This window comes from Schistocerca cancellata, chromosome 8 (genome assembly GCF_023864275.1).
Source record: "Schistocerca cancellata isolate TAMUIC-IGC-003103 chromosome 8, iqSchCanc2.1, whole genome shotgun sequence".
Taxonomy (NCBI): Eukaryota; Metazoa; Arthropoda; class Insecta; order Orthoptera; family Acrididae; genus Schistocerca; species Schistocerca cancellata.
The window spans coordinates 427962678-427984493 of record NC_064633.1 but is presented as its reverse complement, the minus strand read 5'-3'; the positions used below and the strand labels follow the sequence as shown (position 1 = coordinate 427984493).

The 21816-nt window shown below is 42.7% G+C and overlaps 1 protein-coding gene across 1 annotated transcript in view; it reads right to left on the bottom strand.

The window, feature by feature from the left end:
- Window positions 1-21816, bottom strand: part of LOC126094839 (myrosinase 1-like) — a 63525-nt gene that overhangs the window by 18719 nt on the left and 22990 nt on the right. The window contains exons 5-7 of the mRNA XM_049909435.1: window positions 15739-15922; window positions 6801-6895; window positions 1655-1799 (exon numbers count right to left, since the gene is read on the bottom strand). Of these exons, the coding sequence (XP_049765392.1) occupies window positions 1655-1799; window positions 6801-6895; window positions 15739-15922 (424 nt within the window). The remainder of the gene's footprint in view (window positions 1-1654; window positions 1800-6800; window positions 6896-15738; window positions 15923-21816) is intronic.

Below are 21816 nucleotides of genomic sequence, written 5' to 3'. Positions count from 1 at the left end.
TCTTAAGAGTTGTGGCGTATCTGGCTTATTGTCAGACGATACGTTAATATATTCCATGTATTTCTTTTGACATGTAGAGGTAGTAATGTAACTGAATGGAACAATATAAAAAGCACAGATCAATGCCAGTCAATTGAAGACTGTGGTACTACCTAAGTTTCGTATTTCATTGTTTCAAACTTACAATAGCAATATTAAATGAATGTTTGGAGTGTGAAAAGCTCAATCAGTTTACTCAATGTTATCTGATAATGTTGTCAGCTTAGTCCGAATGAAAACTAATGCCCAGACTACAATTTCTCACAACACCATACAATAGAGCAATAGTAATAATTAAAGTAATCATTGTAATGCTGTCAAAAACATGCCAGCATTGTGTGTTGTTCAGTAATTCGAATGTTGCAAAGAATCCAACACAGAAAGCGTTTCACAACGTTCCGATGTATAGAGGAATTTATGTCAAACGAATTATCGTCTGGAACTTGTTGCTGTAATTCATGAAACCAAATTTTGTAATCTGTCTCAAGAAAATTCGAAGATTTTTATTGCAAGTTTAACTATGTACAGTTCCAACAATACGTAGAGACCATTTGTAATTGTTATTTATTATATAAGCACTAGTGGTGGTACCCACAGTAAGGGAGTCTTGGGTTGAATTCCGTGATGTGTAGCCTGTGTATGTCACTGTATCAGTAAATTTGCTAACATACCAGAAGTGAAGTGTTATACATGACTTAAACATTAACAACCGGTAAAAAACGTTTTGACAATGCCAAAAGAACCAAAGGACTTTTAAGGACAGTCATTTATACGTTTCGGGTATCTGGATTACAACCATTCATGCAAGGACAAGACTAAAGTTGAGTATTATTCGATGTATGTGTATGAAGGGTGATCTAGCAATATTTTATGCTGACATACTAAGTGTCGCGAACACTTAGTGTGACAAACTGAGTATTTAGAACCGGGTACCAATGGGTAGAAATCAATATTTCAAGTGGTACAAGCTGTTGAATGAGCAGAACGTCTCTAGCACGTGTTATGTAAGCTGATGAGATTTAATGGTAAGTCATCCGTTATGTGTTTATGGGTCAATTGTTGAGTCAATCAAAGTTTTCAGTTCATGAATAATTGCTGACGAGGGTACAGTACATGTTGCAGCCAACTACATCTGCCTCATTACGCCGGGCTCCACCTCGCGCTGTGTGGGTTATGGTACTTCTGGTTCCACTAACTGATCGCCTTCACCCACCTTCCCTGATCCACTCGGGGATGGCGAGTGGGAAGAAGGTGCTTGAACAGAAACACTGAATATGTAGTGTAGCGGAATATCATCCCCGGAAAGCTCAAAGAATATGCAAAGAAACGTTATGGGACAGAAGTCATCCTAAGTGGCATGTACTAGACAGGCGAACTCTTATTAATTGAGCCACGAAGAATTAAATACCACAGATATATATCTTAGTAACATCAATGCTGCAGAAGCAAATAAAGCAGAGGCAGACTTGTCATTTTAACATTAAGCGTCCGTAGGGAGACGTAGTGACAAATAAGATAAGAACGTAGAGGACATCACAGGAGCAAAAGGAAACACGTAGAACGAGACAGAAAAGAGACTGCCTGGTTTCTGCATCCTCTGGTGCAGGTGACTGACCGTTGATCATCCGCTTCTCCTCCTCTGTGAAGCTGGGCAGCCGAGACCTGGGTCGACCCTCGGCTCTGCTGTTGTTGTCCACACGTTCCCGCACCACGGCCGGGTAGTCGCCGTCCACGTATATAGGGTTCGCGTACAGACCCAGCTGTAAGGTGTGCATAATACAGCCGCTGCTTAACACAATACTGAAGCATCTTAGTGAAGAGCAGCTGAGAACTGTTATTTTGATCTAGATCCTACGGTTAAATGGTTCAAATGGCTCTAAGCACTATGGGACTTAACATCTGAGGTCATCAGTCCCCTAGACTTAGAAACTACTCAAACCTAACTAACCTAAGGATATCACATACATCCTTCCCCGAGGCAGGATTCGAACCTGCGACCTCAGCAGCAGGGTGGTTCCGGACTGAAGCGCCTAGATCCTATGGTTAATCTGCAGTAATTCCCATTCCCGTCACCTGTCCCCATTTCACTAAAAATGCTACATCACAACCCTGTACTGCCTTATGTACATATTTTCAGACCTGCCATTAGTGTTCTCTCTTTCTTTACCGCTCTCACCTTTCATTCCCTCAAATACAGTTTCTGCTAGTGACTTATTTCGTAGTCCAAACACATTATAAAAATGGATGTGTATGTGAGTGTGTGTATGTACAGTGATACTCAACAGCCGCAGTACGCCCTGTTATGAAATCTGCAGGAATGGGGAAACCTGAATATTCCAGTAAAGTACGGGTGAGATGGTCTATCTTTTACCTTATGTACCGAACATGGGCGCCATCTTGAAATCGGCTATCTGGAATCTTTTTCTTACATGGAAAGGGGCTCGTGTTATATATCAAATAACATCGGAATTTTCTGAGATGTTCATTCCTTTAAACATATTCGTGATGGTTGTTATAGTTCAAAAGTTACAACACGTTTTTGTTACAGGTAACTGAAGATGGCTTTGACCAAGGAGTAGACAACTGAGGTCATTTTGTTCTCTGGAGAATCGTACTTCCGAGGCATGGCGGCAGATTTTAACAACCGGCACCCAGAAAGACAACACAGGTGATTACTTTCCAAATTCTAAAAAAACTGGGACGAGCTGACAAGGCACAGTGTGGCCGCCCAAAAAACGCTGCTAACGAACAACATAAAGAACGGTTTTGGTGTCTTTCGTGAACAGCCCACACTGCAGCACACGACGTCTGTCAGCAGAATATTGAATCAGCCACTCATCGATCGTACGAATCCTTCGTGCTTATCAGTTCCATCCACTCAAGAATCACCTCCTCCAGCACCTAACAGAGAATCACCCGGACAGACGTATGTAGTTTTGCGCTTGGGCCCTAGAGCAAGTTCAACAAGATCCCTCCTTTGTACACGATATCTTGTTCAGTAAGGCAAACGTTTTCGTCAGTGGTGAAGTCAACTGTCACAGTCACGGATACTGGAGTGACCAGAATCCGCACTGGATGGAGCCTTCAACGGTAGTTGATGAGGTAAAAGTTATGTTGTGTGGAATATGGGGTACCAGCGTAGTTGGACCCATTTTCATTGCCCATAACCTAAATTGTCAACGCTACCTCGAAATTCTGCAAAAAACGGTATTTCCGTTAGTTCTGAATGTAGATGGCAGCTTTACTCCTTAATTTCATCAGGATGGGCAACACCATACTACGGAGCAGTTTTTTGTCAGTGGTTAGATGCTAAGATTCTTGTTCACTGGATTGGCCGACGTAGTTCTGTGGAATACCCACACAGAACATCTGATCTCACACCACTTGGTTGTGGGATCACTTGAAGAACTGGAATGTGCTGAGAAAATAAGAAGCAGACGTCATCACACGTTCTCGAGCAACCTTAAAGAATCGTGTGCCTGCATTTCTGCGGAAACGTTAAGCTAGTGCATGATTATTGGATCCAGCGCCTTCAAATGTGCGTTGACCGAGAGGAATTCGATTGAGACCACATTAAATGACTGTCCGTTATGGAGAACAGTCCAGCCTGTAATTCCAGCCAGAATGATTTGTTAACTTTTGAATCATAATTGCTACTTCCAATTGGTTTATATCACAATAACCATTTTGATTAAAAAAAAAAGACACATTCAATATGGTCGATTTCTAGATGGCGCCCATTTTCGGTACATATCGTAAAAGATAGACTGCCTCTCCCTTACTTTAAATGAATATTTTGACTCACCCTGTATAATCACTTACGTCTAGAAAGAGTAACTCTGAGGTAAGAACCATCTACCAATCACAGGGGTTTGGGGGGGGGGGGGAGGTTCGTAATTAAAAAGAAATGTAGCCCACAATGGGCGAATACTCAGATTTTATTCATGCAGCATTTGAGAATGACAGCAATAAACTTTCCAAATCATTTAAAAGCTTTGCGAAACAGTTTCTCGCTGATAACCCCCAAAAAATAATGAATGGATAAATGTCTATCGCTTACTTCATTTTCCCCGTTAATGCAAAAAAATATTAAATCAGGCGCGACGTTTGATTATTACTTCTTCGCTACTGACTGTATTCGGAAGTTTGCAGACAGTATTCACATAAACCAGTTAATATACTTGCAAAATTACATTATTATACGACACACACTTCAGGGGAAATGACTCCATAAACATTGAGATGATTAAAAACTGCCGCATGATTTATAAGGTTTGAATTTATTTTTTTTATACTAACTCCATTTGCAACCACGTTTCGCAGGCAGTATCCACGTATACCGCTGAAATTGCGTCTCATACTTTAGGAGATACTATATCATAAAGCTCGATCTGCGGGAAACGAATCTGCAGCACGAAATTAGCTAGACATACATATTAAATACGTGCACAGATACGTGTATAGTGTATTTAATATGCGGATTCGGACAAAGCAGTGGGTAAAATACTCCTCCTAAACTTGTGGATCGATTTCGACCAAACATGGTACACGTATTACTTATTCTGTGGTAAGAAACAATGTGAGGGTGAGAACTAGCAGCCTCCCATTGCAGTGGGAGGGATAACTTGGACAGAGAAGGGAGCGAAAAGAGATGGAGAGACAGGCAGGGGGAAGGAGGGCGTGGACACTGATATGGTGGAGGAGGAGATGGACACAGACAGACTGAAACTGGAGATGGACAGAGAGATGGAAAGGATAAAATAAACAGAGAAAAGGAAAAGATGGACAAAGAGAGTGAGAGGAGGAGATGGACTAGTAGAACTGTACTAAATGCATACCCAAGCAATGCCGGTACTCAGAAAGAAAGGTTTTTCATCAGCATTATGAATTGTATGATTTCTAAATTAGTATGGGTATTATTATTACTAGAATCCTCTTTCTCAGCTTTCACATTTACAACAGAGGCGTAAGTAAAGTTCAATAGAGTATGCTGTGTATAAACGTGAACAGGACAATTGGGCTTTTGTACATTGTTCAGTTTTTTCGACATGCCAAGAAAGGTCGTTTAGAACTTAGAATATGCACGCATTGTTACCTGAAGGCTAGCAGGTTGGTGAGCACAGCAAGTTTCCGAATTGGTTGCACTACAGCAACGTTATACGAACATTCAGTCACTGTTGCGAGACAAAAGCCATTGAAGATTTGCCTCTTAGTGCCCGTGCACAGTCAACAGCTCTAACTCACAAGTAGATTCCCGGAGCAGAACGCAACATAAATGAGCACCATCGTTTTGGAGGCAACTGCGACGGTCTTGGCGACCCTCGCAGTACACAAGTGATTTCACACGATAAATCCTGTCTCTATATGTCCGTTACCAAAAACTGTACGAATCTCCCAGTAAGCTGGTGCTTGAAGAACATGGCTTGGGAACGCGTGGAAAAGATCCTTAATCTGTGGCGTCAGGTTCTCTTCACTGATGACAGGGGTATATGCCTGACGCCTGAATACTGCCATAGAAGAGAGAAAGCCGCCCCGGTATACCATTGCATGTTCTACGCAAGCAATTCCCTATGTTTAGCTCAGAGGTATCTTGGTCATATTTCGGCGCATAATCAAGTGCAGATGTCGAACGATTTCACCACTGTCGACGTTAATTTGAGAGTGTACGGTATCTACACAGTACCATCGAATCTATTATCCAGCGCGACAGTATTTTGGCGATTGATTGATACTTGAAGATAATACATAAGCACATCGAACCTACTTCATGAACACTTTCCTTTAGCAGACAGTATCAACGTAATTCAGTAGCCTGCGGTACTTCCTGCCAAGAACCGGAGTCACCATTTGTGAGACCATCTGAAATTTGCAATACAGCGTTTGCTAGAACGCTCCTGTCACAATGAATGGCCTGATAACAGCCTATGTCTAAGAGGTGGGCAAGCTTTAGTAGCAACTTGTGTACAATTTTGGGGAGAACACGCTAAGGAGGATCCAACCAAGTAATCCAACCAAGTAACAATATTCAAGGTGAGTAAAATGGTATTCAGTTTTACCTAAGTAATTTCCTTATAAAAGATGTACAAAGATGTTGACTTCCGAATACAGAGTGTTTTTTTCGGCTATTGTGTTCTTTTCCTCGTTTCCGTGTAGTCCTCCTAAGACAATGCTGTTTCAACAATGCTTCTGCTTTTCCTGTGCCTTGATCTTGACTTTATCTCAGTGTTTCTGCACTATTCTTTCTTAGTTTCACTACCCGTTTTTCACGTTTACAGCTTCTAAACGTAATTCTTTTAGGATTTATAGAAGAGTTGTTCGGTCAATTGAATCGTAAACATTTCTGAAATCTACGAACGTCGCTAACAATGTGTCATGTAAGATATAACATAATTACGATTCAGTATTAGTTAAGCACATGAAAGTTCTTTCCTGAACCCTCCCCTATTGTTTTATTCCATCGCTTTTATTTGAAAGTAATTTTATTAATTTCATAAGCCTTATTCTTAGGTTACCTGCTCCCCTTGAATCTAAGGACCCTCCTTTTCGTAGTTATGCATGTGATACAAAACCTTGTTAGAATTTACACTTAGAATAGTGTATTAATCCATGGCAAATGCTTTATTATGTCCTAGCAACCATTAATAGTAAGGTAGTAGACCTCTTGACAATATTGGACTGTTTCATTCAAGGATTATGTCGATAGACGAGCCAGACGCTCGAGCTGAAGACCAACAGAATACTTTAAAATAAAATTATCGTACCTGGAACTGGAACATACGTTCCTGAGCCTCCAGAGTCTCTTCCAGGTCATTGTACGGTTCGAACCAGTCACAGTTCAGCGTGATACTGATTTTACCTGCAAAAGAGACGCATATTTGAAGCACCAAAACACAATGCAGTATTTTATAATCGTTCTGTGTAACTGAAAGGGGAAAAATAAACTGAGATCAGACAGATACATGGTGATAAAACATGCTTTCCTATCACATAGACGAAATAATATTATGATGTGTTGGATATCGATCTCACTAGGACCAACAGTTATCAAGAGATAAGAATTTCACTAGCCATCTAGTGTAAACGTGACCACGACGTCTTATAATGCGTGTTTGAAGACTATCAAGATGAAAAAGAAGTGCAAGAACTGAAGCTATTAAACCCGCACCTAACGGAACAGCCATTACGCTCTTTCTTCTGGAGTAAATAATCAGCACACGTTTAGGAGCCCACAACCATATTCCATCCGATGAAATCCCACATGTCTTTGTGGAGAAACGTTTTCAGGAACGTATCTCTGTAGATTTGTGGTGTGGTACGACAAGTAGTGGCTTGGCTGGGCCTAATGTGTTACCGCACTGTCGTATCGGGCCAGGTTATATGGACTTTATAGAAAGAGCTTCCAGCATTTTAGGAAAAGGTTCCTTTGGCTACAAGAATGGATATGTTCTTCCAGCACGAAGGGCCCTTTGCACATTCAAGTTGTCAGGTGACATACCAACTAAAGCATACTTCCCATAGAAATTGTCACAATTCTTGAAGTACAGTACCACCATAACTTACTCCTTTACCTTTTTGCCTGTGGGGACGAAAGATGGAGTCTACAGAGAGAAAGAAAATACAAAATATGAATTGATCATTCTGTTGTGAATAACCTTGCCGTGATAAAATAATACCAAGGTGGCATAAGAAGAGCAACACGAGGATTTGTCAAGAGAATTCCTAAATGCTTTCAAGTAGAAAGTGGAACATATGGAAATAGACTTTGAATTATTTGCCTTTGCTTCTCTCCTACGAGCATATTGTTGGGTTACACCATAACCTGTAACCACTGAAAATGAATTCCTGGCATAAGGAGTGTTTTCTTATAATTAGTCTGTAGTACTATCTTCCAAAGTATTTGGCATACCTCCTGAAACCCATTATGCAGCTGAGTAGATAGCACAGAACCTTAGACCACACTAGTATGCGGTGTTGCGTGCAGGAACCTCTGTTGGAACCTCACGACGGCACCACAAGTGAAGACAGTCAGTGTCAGGAACCCTCGTGTTTCATTGTGGCTTCCCACCGGGAAGTCATTTATGTCCGAGCACAGAGGCGCCCAGCCAGTCTCGGCCCAATCACCGACCACCTGTAATCATCGCTAACGACGACAATGTCGTCACAGCTACAGAACTGTACTCTCAATTTTAATCACGTTAATGACAGTTACACTCTGATGTGAAACAACGTTTCAGTGTCAGAATCAAATGCATGACATTCTTTGGACAATAATTATTGCAAGCCTAAGTACTTACCATGAGCAAGCGTTAATAAATTACTAATAATTAGTGTCTGTGTTGCAATATTGCCCGACCTCTCACTGAAGCAATCTACTTGCTACGCCACAAGTATCGTGGATGATACAGATGTTGGTGTTATGTAGGGTGAGGACGGGCGACCATAGGTGATGAGAGCACTCCACGAATCGTTTCACGCAGTACAGCGAGCGAACATAACGATGAGTTTTAGCACTCCCTGCGTTAACTGTGAAGAAACTAACGTAAACACTCCACTTGATCGCTTAGTATTTCACTTCAGTATTAACCGTGGAATGAGCTATAGTCCAGTAGATTGCATTTGTGCACTTCGTCACCATTAACAATGGTTTTTGTACTGAATTTGATGCCGAGTCAATTTGACACAATGATGATGCAGAAAGTGTGGTGTAAAATTCTATTCAAACCCCCATAACTTTATCGCGGGTAGATATCTTTGTTTTCTTAGTAACTGATAATGCCCAAGATCCGAAATCAGCTGATACAACAAGTGGGAAATGAAATTTTCTTTTGTTTTTTGAGTATTGCTTGACGTTGAATTTTTCTTTGTGTAACTCTTTACGTATGTTTAAGTTAGGTATCTAAAGTATGCTTCTTCATCTCATCAGTCATCAGTCTTCATCTCATCATGTCATCAGTTACTCCATGGATGTGTTCAAATCTCTGTCATGCCCTACAGTTTTTACCTTCTACAGTTCCCTCTAGTACCAAAAAGGTTACTCCATGACGCCTCAACACATGTCCTATCATCGTGTCCCTTTTTCATGTCAGTGTTTTCCACATGTTCCTTCATTTGTCGATTCCGCAGAAAACCTCTTCATTCTCTATCTGTCCACCTGATTTTCAGCATTCTTCTGCAGCACCACATTTTTAACGCATCTATTCTCTTCTGTTTCGGATTTCCCTCTTTCCATGATTCATTAGCATACAATGCTGTGTTCCAAAAGTACATTCTCAGAAATTTATGCCTCAAATTAAGACCAATATTTGATGTCAGTAGAATTTTCATGGGCAGGAATGCTCTTTTTGTGCCTAATAATCTGCTTTTTATGTCCTTCTTACTTCGCCCGCCATGAGTAACTTTGACTACAAGGTAGCAGAATTCCTTAAATTCGTCTGCTTCGTAATCCCCAATTTTGATGTTAATTTTTTTGGTATTCTTATCTCTGCTAAATCTCATTAATTGTGATTTTTTCCTGTTTACTCTCAGTCCATAATCTGAAATATTTAATAAGCGATTCGCCAGCAAACTGTTTACAAGTTTTCGACCTTACCCAATATACACATGAACAAATACACATTCACGAACCGTAAGCTTCTTATTTTAGTACATACAACTGCAAAACCCAGTGTGTGTTTCATATGATTACCATGATGGAGAAAATTAGTTGAAAGCTGGACACACCTGTAAGACAGGAGCTGAATTACTGTGCACAAACGAAATTATGGCACTAGCTGTCGAACCTAAAGTGGAGAACTGCACAATATTAAAATAAGATTAAATGAAAATGTTAACTGAAACCAGTTTCAAATGAATACATTCATTTATTCAACCAAATACTCAAATATGAAATACATAGGACTATCTAACAACCTCAATGTTTCAAAGATGCACTGCATGGAATGTACTACGTGTATCTGCTGGTTCTCAGGGCTACTTGAAAGTCCTGATAGCATGCCCACCGAGCTTTTCCATAATTTTCCTAAATCGCTACAGGCGAATCCTGGGATGGTTCCTTTGAAAGGGCAGGTCCGACTTCCTTCCCCATTCTCCCCTAACCCGATGAACCGATGATCTCGCTGTTTGGTCCCTTCCCCCAAATCAACCAACCAAAACATATCCGTTTGATGCAAAAATAATCAATGTACATCTAACAAAACGAACACAGTGGCTATGGGCTGTCGGTTGGGCTGGGAAGTGCAAGCGTCTGCCCATAGCACTACTGGATTTGAGACATATCTGCAGTGCCTTGACTAAATTCTGATCAAGGGTTTTTCTAAGGTGCCGGTGCTACTAATAATGCTGTCCATAAAGTATCAGCATGAGACATGCAGAGCATTTCCGTCATAGCTGTCTCTCTGAAGTATGGAACATGGAGCGCTGTTCCACCTATACGAACACTGAACCGTGAAGGAACTCCTAAATCCATCCCCGTCTCCATCTTCGGACGAACTCTTCCATGCACACCCGCCTCCCTCTTCTAACTCGGTCTCCTTTCTAGAAGAACCGTACAACCTACTATTTTCTTCCTGCCAAACAAGACATGACCGCCTATCAATGAATAAGAACACTTAGCCCACAATGCTATGATTGCTTCTTCCGCAAAATTCCCACCAAGAAAAACACGGCACATTAAAAGTCCAGTGACTCTTTCATCAACCCCTCTTTCCCTAAAAGCCTCTCTTTGTGATCCTTGTTCATCACACCACAATCATTTCCATCAGCATTTTTGCACCCATCAGGTAGCGTCATATCAGAGGTTCTCAGAAAGTAAAAACTGTAATGGAGCCGAGGCTTTTATTTTCGTGCTAGCCGCGATTTTTAGGAAAGTGCTAGACTGTTATTTACTGAAGGCACTCTACAGAACATGGCAGAGCGCCGGTCTGCCACTGACAACAGCTCGTCGCCTAGGCACTACTTGGCTGCTAGGCTGGTGACGAGCAGTAGAAGTGATCCCGCAGGGCAACTTTCATGGAGACAACACCTTTCCTGTGAGAATGTCAGAGACTTTGGTGGCTTTTAAATTCTGCTGCTTTGTTTCGTCCCACACTGTTTTGTCTGTCACGGATCCAGTGTGTGCCCCTATCCCAAGCTCTCTGAGAATGTGAAGAAAAAAACGACCTGCATCATGTTACAGGTATTTAGTTAGCGGCCAGCATGCAGAGTCACTGCAGTCCATTTCGCTTTTATAATCCGTTATTCTAACATTCTGCTTGTTCATTATCCTCTTAGCAGAGCGTCATTCTCATATTAAATGAAAATAGCCATACCAATGGCTTGCCGAATATCTGAGATTGTAATAATGTGGAAAAATGGATTGTGTTTTCCTGGTTTCATAGCACCGATAACCGAGTACCGCAATCCCAAAATGTGTTTCATAAACCACATATTTAGTACAATTGCTGTGTATTAACTTCTGTACTCTCTCATATATTTTGTCTAAGACACGTCATTCCTGAACTAAATTAAAAATAGTTCCAGTCGCCTAGTTCAAAGCAGGGTTGTCGGGGCCCTTGGTCGTAAGGCAAATGTTTAAGCTGGAAGTCCCCGTCCTAGAAACGTGGTAACTGGTCCGGACAGTTGTCTATTGTAAGGCACCGTTTTCGAGTTGGTGTAGTGCACTGGCCTAGGATTGAATCCGCCCCGTGCACATTGATCCAACTCAGGTCAGACCTGAATAGAACAGAAATACAAAAAATATGCGCGTGCCGACTTTAATCTTCCGAGATCTTATGTAGATTGTACTCGTGTCTCAAGTGGCGGGAATAAGGAATTCACTATTGGTTCCGGTATATGTTGAGTAGTGGAGTTAAAAGTGTAAGACTTTGATCAGAGACGGGAGCACTAAGCGTGAGTAGTGTGGAGGCTGCATGAGACATTCTACGATATTGCGGAGGACACGTTTAGTGTGAAGACAGTGTGCTTGTAATGTTACTTGAGTATCTTATGATTTGTTCTGTGGTCTCCGTTTGAAGGGGTCGTGACTTTGGTGTCTTGTATTATGGGTTTTTATGCTCTTGGTTCAGCAGGCCGTTAACTTCTCCAGACTATGCTTGTTATTGGGGTCTGCCTGTAGGAGTACAGAATTATGAGCTGGAAGAAGTGAATAATTTCCCATGCTGTTTGTTTGAGGTCTTCCATGCATTAAGGGTATTAAATTTAAATTGGGCATAACTCTCAAAATAAGAGGGTTTGTGTTGTGTCCTTTGGTTTGGTTGTCTGGTTTCTTTTTTTGGTACAGTGTACTACGAGCAGCGGGCACAATTAGCTCCGGATTGACCAGTACAGGGGGCGGCGCCTTGATTGAAATATGTTCGGACGCCGTTAGCTCGGCCAGCTACGTTTTGGTGAGGTTCGGCGCTACTTCTCTGTATCCTGACAGAGTCGCTGCTCGCCCCAGTAGTTGACAGAAGTTGAGTACTCTCTCTTGTAATTATTTGGAGATTCCTCTCGTCAATGTGTTCTGGCAGCGCCAAGGCGCCTCCCTTGTTCCTAGTAATTGGGTCACTCTTGTATTAAGGTGGGTCATCCGTTGGGGGTTTGGCCGCTGTTGCGTGGAACTTGAACTGGCTATTAACATAACTTTCTTTTCTGCCTAAATATTATTGTTATACTTGAAGGGATTTCACGAGTGAGTTCAGTGGAATAGCTCACAATATAATTGGTGAAATTACGTTGATCTATGATCTGTTTATTAGTCTAAGTTTCCCGTTGGGGAATTTGCTCCTTTACTTAATATTTGTTATTTAATGTTCTGTTCTGTTGCTTGTTTTACCAACGAGGATTTAGTCCCGGTAAATTCCTGTTAAATTTGTGGGCTATTATGCTTGCTTATCATCTATATTTATCTAGGTCTATTTGTTGTTTAGTTAAGAGGAAGGATCTTTGCTTTTCTTGTTTCATTCCATTTACTCTTGTAACGACTGTACAAGGTTTGTAAATATATTTGTTATTGGTGGCTATTGGAAGGCCGGTTTTGTAAAAGATTTTGTAAAACTATTTTTGGGGACGTGTGCAATAAATCTTTATGAACTACAGGCCTATGTTTGTGTTTCCTTATGATTGCCCTTTTTGACGGTTTGAGGATTGCAAATTTTACGTCACACTAATATTTACAGAATTAATACACTGTCAGAATGAAATATACGTGGGTTGAAACTTAAATAGTGGCAACTATTTATTCACAACCGATACAAAAGAGTTACATGTTTGCACCTGTTACTGTCCTTCAAAATAGTCACCAGCGTTGTGTAGAACCCGTTGCCAGAGAGGTGGAAGGCGTAGTATACCGTTAGCAGAGCCTGTTCTGTTGATGGTGCGAATGGAGCTGTCTACTGCCTGTCGAATCTCTGGAACAGTTCTGAAGCGAATCACACGAAGTGGTTCCTTCATCTTCGAAATCAAATAAAAGTCACAAGGACTTAAGTCCGGGGAGTATGGTGGATGGTGCAGTACTTCCCAGTCCCATCGACCCGACAGAGCAGCCACAACTAGCGCTGTGTGCGACAGCACATTGTCGTGCCAAATGATGGGTGGGTTGCGCAGAAAGTGTCACCGCTTATTTCGCAAAGCTGGTCGTAGGTGATGCTCCAAAAACGAACAGCATGCACTTCTTCTTCACAGATGCCAGAACGACCTGACCCCTGCATGTCTGCTACAGTTTTCCGACCTTCGTTAAAGGCTTTCACCCAGCGTGTCACTGTTCTGTACGGCAATGCCGATTCCCCGCACTCCTCTTGAAGACCTTGATGACACTGTCGTGCTGTACGACCTCTGGCACATACAATCTTGATGAAACTTCGTTGTTCCTGTTTAGAAGACATAGTGACACCGTTACGCTAGACTGCTCGCTCACAAGTGACTGTGTTCCCCTCGACAGTGCGCACGCCGGTGACGTAGGACGGGCGAGTCCATTTGGTCGGTGGTAAGGTAGGTACGTCAACAACGTGTGCTGTCAGCGACAATAGTAGATTCCATTGCATAGTGTCTCCACAGCAGATTGCCACTATTTAAGTTCAAGCCTACGTAGTTATACACTTTTAATAACTTTATGATGCACAAAATATCTAATCTCGACTGTTGTAACCAAGTGCTGTGAAAACTGGTATCTACAAATATTTTTACCTAAGCTGGTCTAACAGTTTCTGTTAAGACACCTATCCATGGAGCAGAAGCAGTTGCCTAGCAAAGAGTCTTTCAAACCCTCTTTAAACTGTTCTTTATCTAAATCCAAGTTTTTAATGGTTGATGGCAGTTTATTGAATATGTGTGTTTCTGAATACTGGGGTCCTTTCTGAATCAAAGTAAGTAGTTTTAGAGGTTTCTGTAATTCGTTATTATTCCTAGTATTAAAAACAGAGATATGTTATTTGCAACATAGCCGGCCGCTGTGACCGAGCGGTTCTAGGCGCTTCAGTCGGAACCAGTGATGTCCTTAGATTAGTTAGGTTTAAGTAGTTCTAAGTCTATGGGACTGATGACCTCCGATGTCATGCTTTGGGCCATTTGAACCATTTGCAACATATTCCATTAAGGAATAAATATACTGAGAAACAGAGGTTACGATACGCAGTTGCTTGAACGAATTTCTAAACGAATTTCTACATGATCTTCTTGAATTTACACCACAAACATATCTTATTATATGCCTCTGACTCTGAAAAGTTTTGCTCGGTTTGACGAGTTACCCCAGAATACGATCCCATATGACACTATAGAATGAAATTAAGCAAAGTAAGCAAGTTTTTTATATTTATATCTGCTACATCTGACGTCATTCGCATTGTTTAGGCACTTCAGCAATTCAGTGGTACGCTCTTTGCATGCGTGACGTATTCCCTCGGCCTGTGCCACTTTCGGAATCGCTCATCCGGGGATTCCAGAGAATGACAACTGAAGTGGATAAAAAGATGCCACCTAAGGTAAAAGATCGGTTTTTCGAACCATCTGTCGATAGACAATCAGACAGCGGTGCTTCTGGTAGCGATAATGATACAAGCGACAAAAAAGACTACGATTTCGATTTAAAAATGTAAAATATAGAATCCAGCATTTCAGTACGTCATCTCGACTTCTGCTTCATTATAAGCGACCTCACAATACTTGACACCCGATGTTTTACTGGAATCTTCTAAATTTATAATTTTTGATGTGTCAAATAGGTAATTCCAACATCAGATCCCTGCTCAGTAATGCAAAGAATCTAAAAAGAACACCGTTTTGCAGGGTTTTATATCCAATTTTCTGTTATGTCCAGGTTTTGAAGCGAGTTGGCCACTTCACGGCGGATTTAACACTAGGACCGACGTGCCGGCCACCCTTGAAGTGGTTTCTAGGCAGTTTCCCACATCTCACTAGATCAATACCGGTCTGGTACCAAACCTCCACTTCAGTTACACACTCCGCAAATATTTAGAAAACTTTCGGTCACTTTCATATGAATAACACTACAAGCAGACAGCTAGGCGTACATACGGTCAGTCTCTGGGGGTAACGGGATAGCAACGTGAAGGGTATCCGGTCACCTCTTAAATTAACTATGCCAAATGCGTAAATTACGTCGCCTACCCTGCACTGACGCGGGACAAAGGCATAAGAAAAAGAAGAAGAAGTAGAAGAAGGAAGATGAGAGCAGGTGAATTGCTGTGAAGCGTCTGGACCTACCATTCTGCGTGGGGCGGTACTGCTCGTCGTAGAGCCGGTAGACCATGCCGTGTGCCCTGATGACGGTGTGCGCCGCCAGGTAGTCGCCGATGCCCGGAGCGTTCTGTGAAGGTGCCTGACTGCCGCTGGAGGCGTAGCCGCGGGTGAACGTGTACGGCTCGTTGAACGTCAGCCACCATTTCACCTGCCAAAGAGTCGTGGTCCCACAACAACATTAGGTACAGTGGCTCTGCATTCTAGTGGTAGTAAATGTGGTTTGATTTTGAACATATTATAATAAACGGTTATACTAATTGCTTTTACAGATTTTTCTTATTATTTTCCATGTGTTTTCCTATTTTAGTTCAAGTCATTTTTTACTTATGCCAGTGCTCACCTGCCAGTGACTTTTGTAACAAGATAAAAACTGGCATTTATCAAATAATGAGTGGTGCAAGGAGATACATTCTATTTCTCAAGTCTATATTTGCTACATTAACGAAGGTAGATATATGGGTTCAATAATGAGTGGCACTTCGAAGCTAAAAGTTGACTTCCGTGCTATCTGTAATTTGTCGGTTGAATTGGCTGGTGCAGCTAGCTCTCTCGATCGCTCGTTCTTCACCTACCTTGCGTGTGCTTGGCAAAGGCCTTGCCGCAGTGGATACACCGGTTCCCGTGAGATCACCGAAGTTAAGCCCTGTTGGACGTGGCCGGCACTTGGATGGGTGACCATCCAGCCGCCATGCGCTGTTGCCATTTATCGGGGTGCACTTAGCCTCGTGATGCCAATTGAGGAGCTACTCGACCGAACAGTAGTGACTTCGGTCAAGAATACCATCATAACGACCGGGAGAGCGGTGTGCTGACCCCACGCCCCTCCTATCCGCGTCCCCCTCGGAGGATGACACGGCGGTCGGACGGTCCCGGTAGGCCACTCGTGGCCCGAAGACGGAGTGCTTTTGCGTGTGCTTCATAGCAGTTAGAAGATATCAACCAAAGCCGTTTTGCGTTCTCAGTTTTAACAAATGCAAATGAGTGACAGTTGTGTGGCGTCGGGAGAACTGCCGCTACGATGGACTGGCCGATGAGGATCTTGCCGTTCTCGCATCTCACCGTTCGCCTACAAGGTCGGCTTGCCTTGCGTTGTGTGAAATTTTGTGGTGGCTTGTGGAGGACTGCCTGCCTTCGAACAACTTGGGTGAAATAAGACACAGTAAAGTAACAGAAGTCAATGCTGTAATTGCAGTACTTTGTGTAAGTTAAAATGTAGCCCATGTGAAAACCTTTGTTCTGAGAACGAGTAGACGTATGAATTTGAAATTTATGACACATAGTGAGGTCTGTGGTTCTTTTGTGTTCCTAAAATAAGGAAGCTTCTAAGTCAGTGCAGTTGTAAGACACAGCCCTTCAGGTTCTATGTTTTCCTAATCGCACACTCACACATCAAAAGCTGTTGATTACATCCCGTTCATCTAGAATCATAAAATTTTGCTAAAAGAACGGTTTTATACATACATAAAAAATTTAGCATCATCTCAGTTTTGAGAGTTCCAGATCCTGTACAGAAATTTGGAATAGAGATCAACATATCATTCCCGCCCTTTTTATTGCTCATGAAAACCACATATTGCATGCTGTGCCACCACACAGCAAGACCTTCAGAGGTAGTGATCTAGACTTCTGTATACACCGGTACCTCTAATACCCTGTAGCACGTTCTCTTACATTGATGCAACCCTGTATTCGTCGTGGCATACTATCCACAAGTTGATCAAGGCAGTTTTGGTCCATACTGTCCCATTCCTCAACGGCGATTCGGCGTAGATCCTTCAGAGTCGTTGTAGGGTCACGTCGTCCATAAACAGCCCTTTTCAATCGATCCCAGGCATGTTCGATGGGGCTCATGTTTGGAGAACACGCTGACCACACTAGTCGACGGATGTCATTCACCAGATGTGCACGATGGGGCGTGAGCTGTCGTCCATGAAGACGAATGCCTTGCCAATATGCTGCCGATATGGTTTCACTGTCGGTCGGAGGATGGCATTCCTTACGTTACGGTGCCTTCCCTGACCACCAACGGCGTACGTCGGCCACCCCAAAAGTGCAGAGAACCTCCACCTTGCTGCACATGCGGGACAGTGTTTCTAAGGCTTTCAGCTTGACCGGGTTGACTCCAGACACGTCTCCGTCGATTGTCTTGTTGAAGACATATGCGACGCTCATCGGTGAAGAGAACGTGATGCGAATCGTTAGGGGTTCATACGGCATGTTCTTGGGCCTGTCTGTACCGCGCTGTATGGTATCGCGGTTGCAAAGATGGACTACGAAATGGACGTCGCGAGTGAAGTTGCATCATGCAGCCTATTGCGCACAGTATGAGTCATAAACAACGTTCTGTGGCTGCAAGGAAAGCCCTTAGGCGGCCTGAGCGAGGCATCTCATCGACAGTTCCTGTCTCTCTGTATCTCCTACATGTCCGAACAACATCGCTTTCGTTCACTCCCAGACGCATGGACAATTCCCTTGTTGAGAGCCCTTCCTGGCACGAAATAAGAATGCGGACGCGATCGAAGCGCGGTATTGACCGTCTTGGTATGGTTGAACTACAGACAACCCGAGCTGGTGGAATGACTGGAACTAATCAACTATCGGATCCCCTTTCTAACAGGCGCTGCTCATGCATGGTAGTTTACATCTTTGGGTGACATCTCTGAACAGTCGAAGGGACTGTGTCTGTGATGCAATATCTACAGTCGACGTCTATCTTCAGGAGTTTTGGGAAGCAGGGTGATGCAAACCTTTTTTGATGTGTGTAGTAAATCAAAGAAAAAGATCGGAAAAGTTAATTTGTGATTATATCGCACGACGGAAAATATTATTTTGTCATTTGTTATCCGACGTCAAACTTGAAATTAAGACAGTCAGTACTTCTGCATTGCCGGCCGGTGTGGCCGTGCGGTTCTAGGCGCTTCAGTCTGGAACCGTGTGACCGCTACGGTCGCAGGTTCGAATCCTGCCTCGGGCATGGATGTGTGTGATGTCCTTTGGTTAGTTAGGTTTAAGTAGTTCTAAGGTCTATGGGACTGATGACCACAGATGTTAAGTCCCGTAGAGCTCAGAGCCATTTTTTGAACTTCTGCATTCAGGCTGACTTCGTCGAAATGGAAAAAGTCAAACATCAGGCACAGAATAAATTCAGTGCTCATACGACGTCTTTGGGAATCTATCCATTATCATATACAGGGTGTTACAAGAAGTTACGGCCAAACTTTCAGGAAACATTCCTCACACACAAAGAAAGAAAATATGTTATTTGGACATGTGTCCGGAAAAGCTTACTTTCCATGTTAGAGCTCATTTTATTACTTCTCTTCAAATCACATTAATCATGGAATGGGAACACACAGCAACAGAACGTACCAGCGTGACTTCAAATACTTTGTTACAGGGAATGTTCAAAATGTCCTCCGTTAGCGAGGATACATGCATCCACCCTCCGTCGCATGGAATCCCTGATGCGCTGATGCAGCCCTGGAGAATGGCGTATTGTATCACAGCCGTCCACAATACGAGCACGAAGAGTCTCTACATTTCGTACCGGGCTTGCGTAGACAAAAGCTTTCAAATGCCCCCATAAATGAAAGTCAAGAGGGTTGGGGTCAGGAGAGCGTGGAGGCCATGGAATTGGTCCGCCTCTACCAATCCATCGGTTACCGAATCTGTTGTTGAGAAGCGTGCGAACACTTCGACTGAAATGCGCAGCAGCTCCATCGTGCATGAACCACATGTTGTGTCGTACTTGTAAAGGTACATATTCTAGCAGCACAGGTAGAGAATCCCGTATGACATCATGATAACGTGCTCCATTGAGCGTAGGTGGAAGAACATGGGGCCCAATCAAGACATCACCAACAATGCCTGCCCAAACGTTCACAGAAAATCTGTGTTGATTACGTGATTGCACAATTTCGGCGGATTCTCGTCAGCCCACACATGTTGATTCTGAAAATTTACAATTTGATCACTTCGGAATGAAGCCTCATCCGTAAAGAGAACATTTGCACTGAAATGAGGATTGACACATTGCTGGATGAACCATTCGCCGAAGTGTACCCGTGGAGGCCAATCAGCTGCTGATAGTACCTGCACACGCTGTACATGGTACGGATACAACTGGTTCTCCCGTAGCACTCTCCATACAGTGACGTGGTCAACGTTACCTAGTAGAGCAGCAACTTCTATGATGCTGACATTAGGGTTATCGTCAACTGCACGAAGAAGTGCCTCGTCCGTTGCAGGTGTCCTCGTCGTTCTGGGTCTTCCGCAGTCGCTAGTCATAGGCTGGAATGTTCCGTGCTCCCTAAGACGCCAATTAATTGCTTCGAACGTCTTCCAGTCGGGACACCTTCGTTCTGGAAATTTGTCTCGATACAAACGTACCGCGCCACGGCTATTGCCCCGTGCTAATCCATACATCAAATGGGCATCTGCGAACTCCGCATTACGAAACATTGCACTGACTGCAAAACCATGTTCGTGATGAACACTAACCTGTTGATGCTACGTACTGATGTGCTTGATGCAGACTGTAGAGCAATGAGTCGCATGTCAACACAAGCACCGAAGTCAACATTACCTTCCTTCAATTGGGCCAACTGGCGGTGAATCGAGATAGTACAGTACATACTGACGGAACTAAAATGAGCTCTATCATGGAAATTAAGCGTTTCCGGACACATGTCCACATAACATATTTTCTTTATTTGTGTGTGAGGAATGTTTCCTGAAAGTTTGGCCGTACCATTTTGTAACACCCTGTATAAATATTTTATGTGTAATAAACATTCACTGACTATTCTGCGAAAGCTTGTTTCACATACAACATAAAAATTCATTCCAAATAAATGATTATTACTGTAAACTGAGGCCAACGGCCTTGCCACTGTGGCCACAATGGTTCCCGTCAGATGATCGAAGTTATGCACTGTCCGACAGGGCTAGCACTTGGATGGGTGGTCATCTGATCTGCCGAGCGCTGTTGGCATAGGAGGGTCCACTCAGCCCTTGTGATGCAAACCGAGGAGCTACTTGATTGAGATGTAGCGGCTCCGGTCTAGCAAACTGACATACGGCCGGGAGAGTGGTGTGCTGACCACATGCCCTCCATGTCCGCATCAAGTGACGCCTGTGTGCTGAGGCCTGTTGAGTCGGAGTTAAGTTACTGTAATTTGATGTATAAAGCCACCACACTCATTTTATGGTATTTTTATTGATTATTTTTAATTACATTTATACATTTGTGGTTGTATCGTGTTTTGAGTGCATTCTTAGTGCTACTGAAGTGTGTCTCCGAAGAAATGTTTTTGTGTAGTGCTGCTAAGCCCCCTGTTTTATTCGTGTGGTATCACGTGAAAAATGCGATACACCGTATTCCCGTTATAATCACGTCAGGCATCCCCTATAATAAATAACCCAACTGCTGAAGTAAGGCTACCTTATTAATATTCCGTTTGTATTGTCAATACAGTGACGTGTTTACTTAACCGCTATTAAACAGAATATCAGAGCGAACGTGTCAGCGGACGGTCCCATCGCCATAGACAAAAATCCATTTCCTAATTAAGTAGCCTACACTTTCGGCACAAGCATCTTGCTTAATAACATATCTACAGATGTTTTGTTTTCCGTAAAGTGCGCTAAATATTTCCTACGTAACCTGTGACTAAATTCTGCACAAATATGAATGAGAACCAATTTCTAAAAATATGAACCAATTTTAAGAGTTTGGGCGTGCTCTTAATTATGAAAGTGGAGAAGCAGATTGCAGCTCACCATCACTCCTGCATTATTAAAATGAATCCAATATTACACAGCGTAGATCCTATACAAATTTAAACCACTCGTTTAAAGATGCCAAAATACAGTATTTTAACTAAGAAAGCGATATGAAGTGGAACGAAAACGTGAAAACAGTATTAGCAGAGGCGAATGGGTAGCAAGTTGCTTTTGAGGTTTTGAATCTGCCAAAAAATATCATGCTTGTCACTAGCCCATCTTAATTCCAATTCCTCCCACATCAGGTGTCCTTTGAAG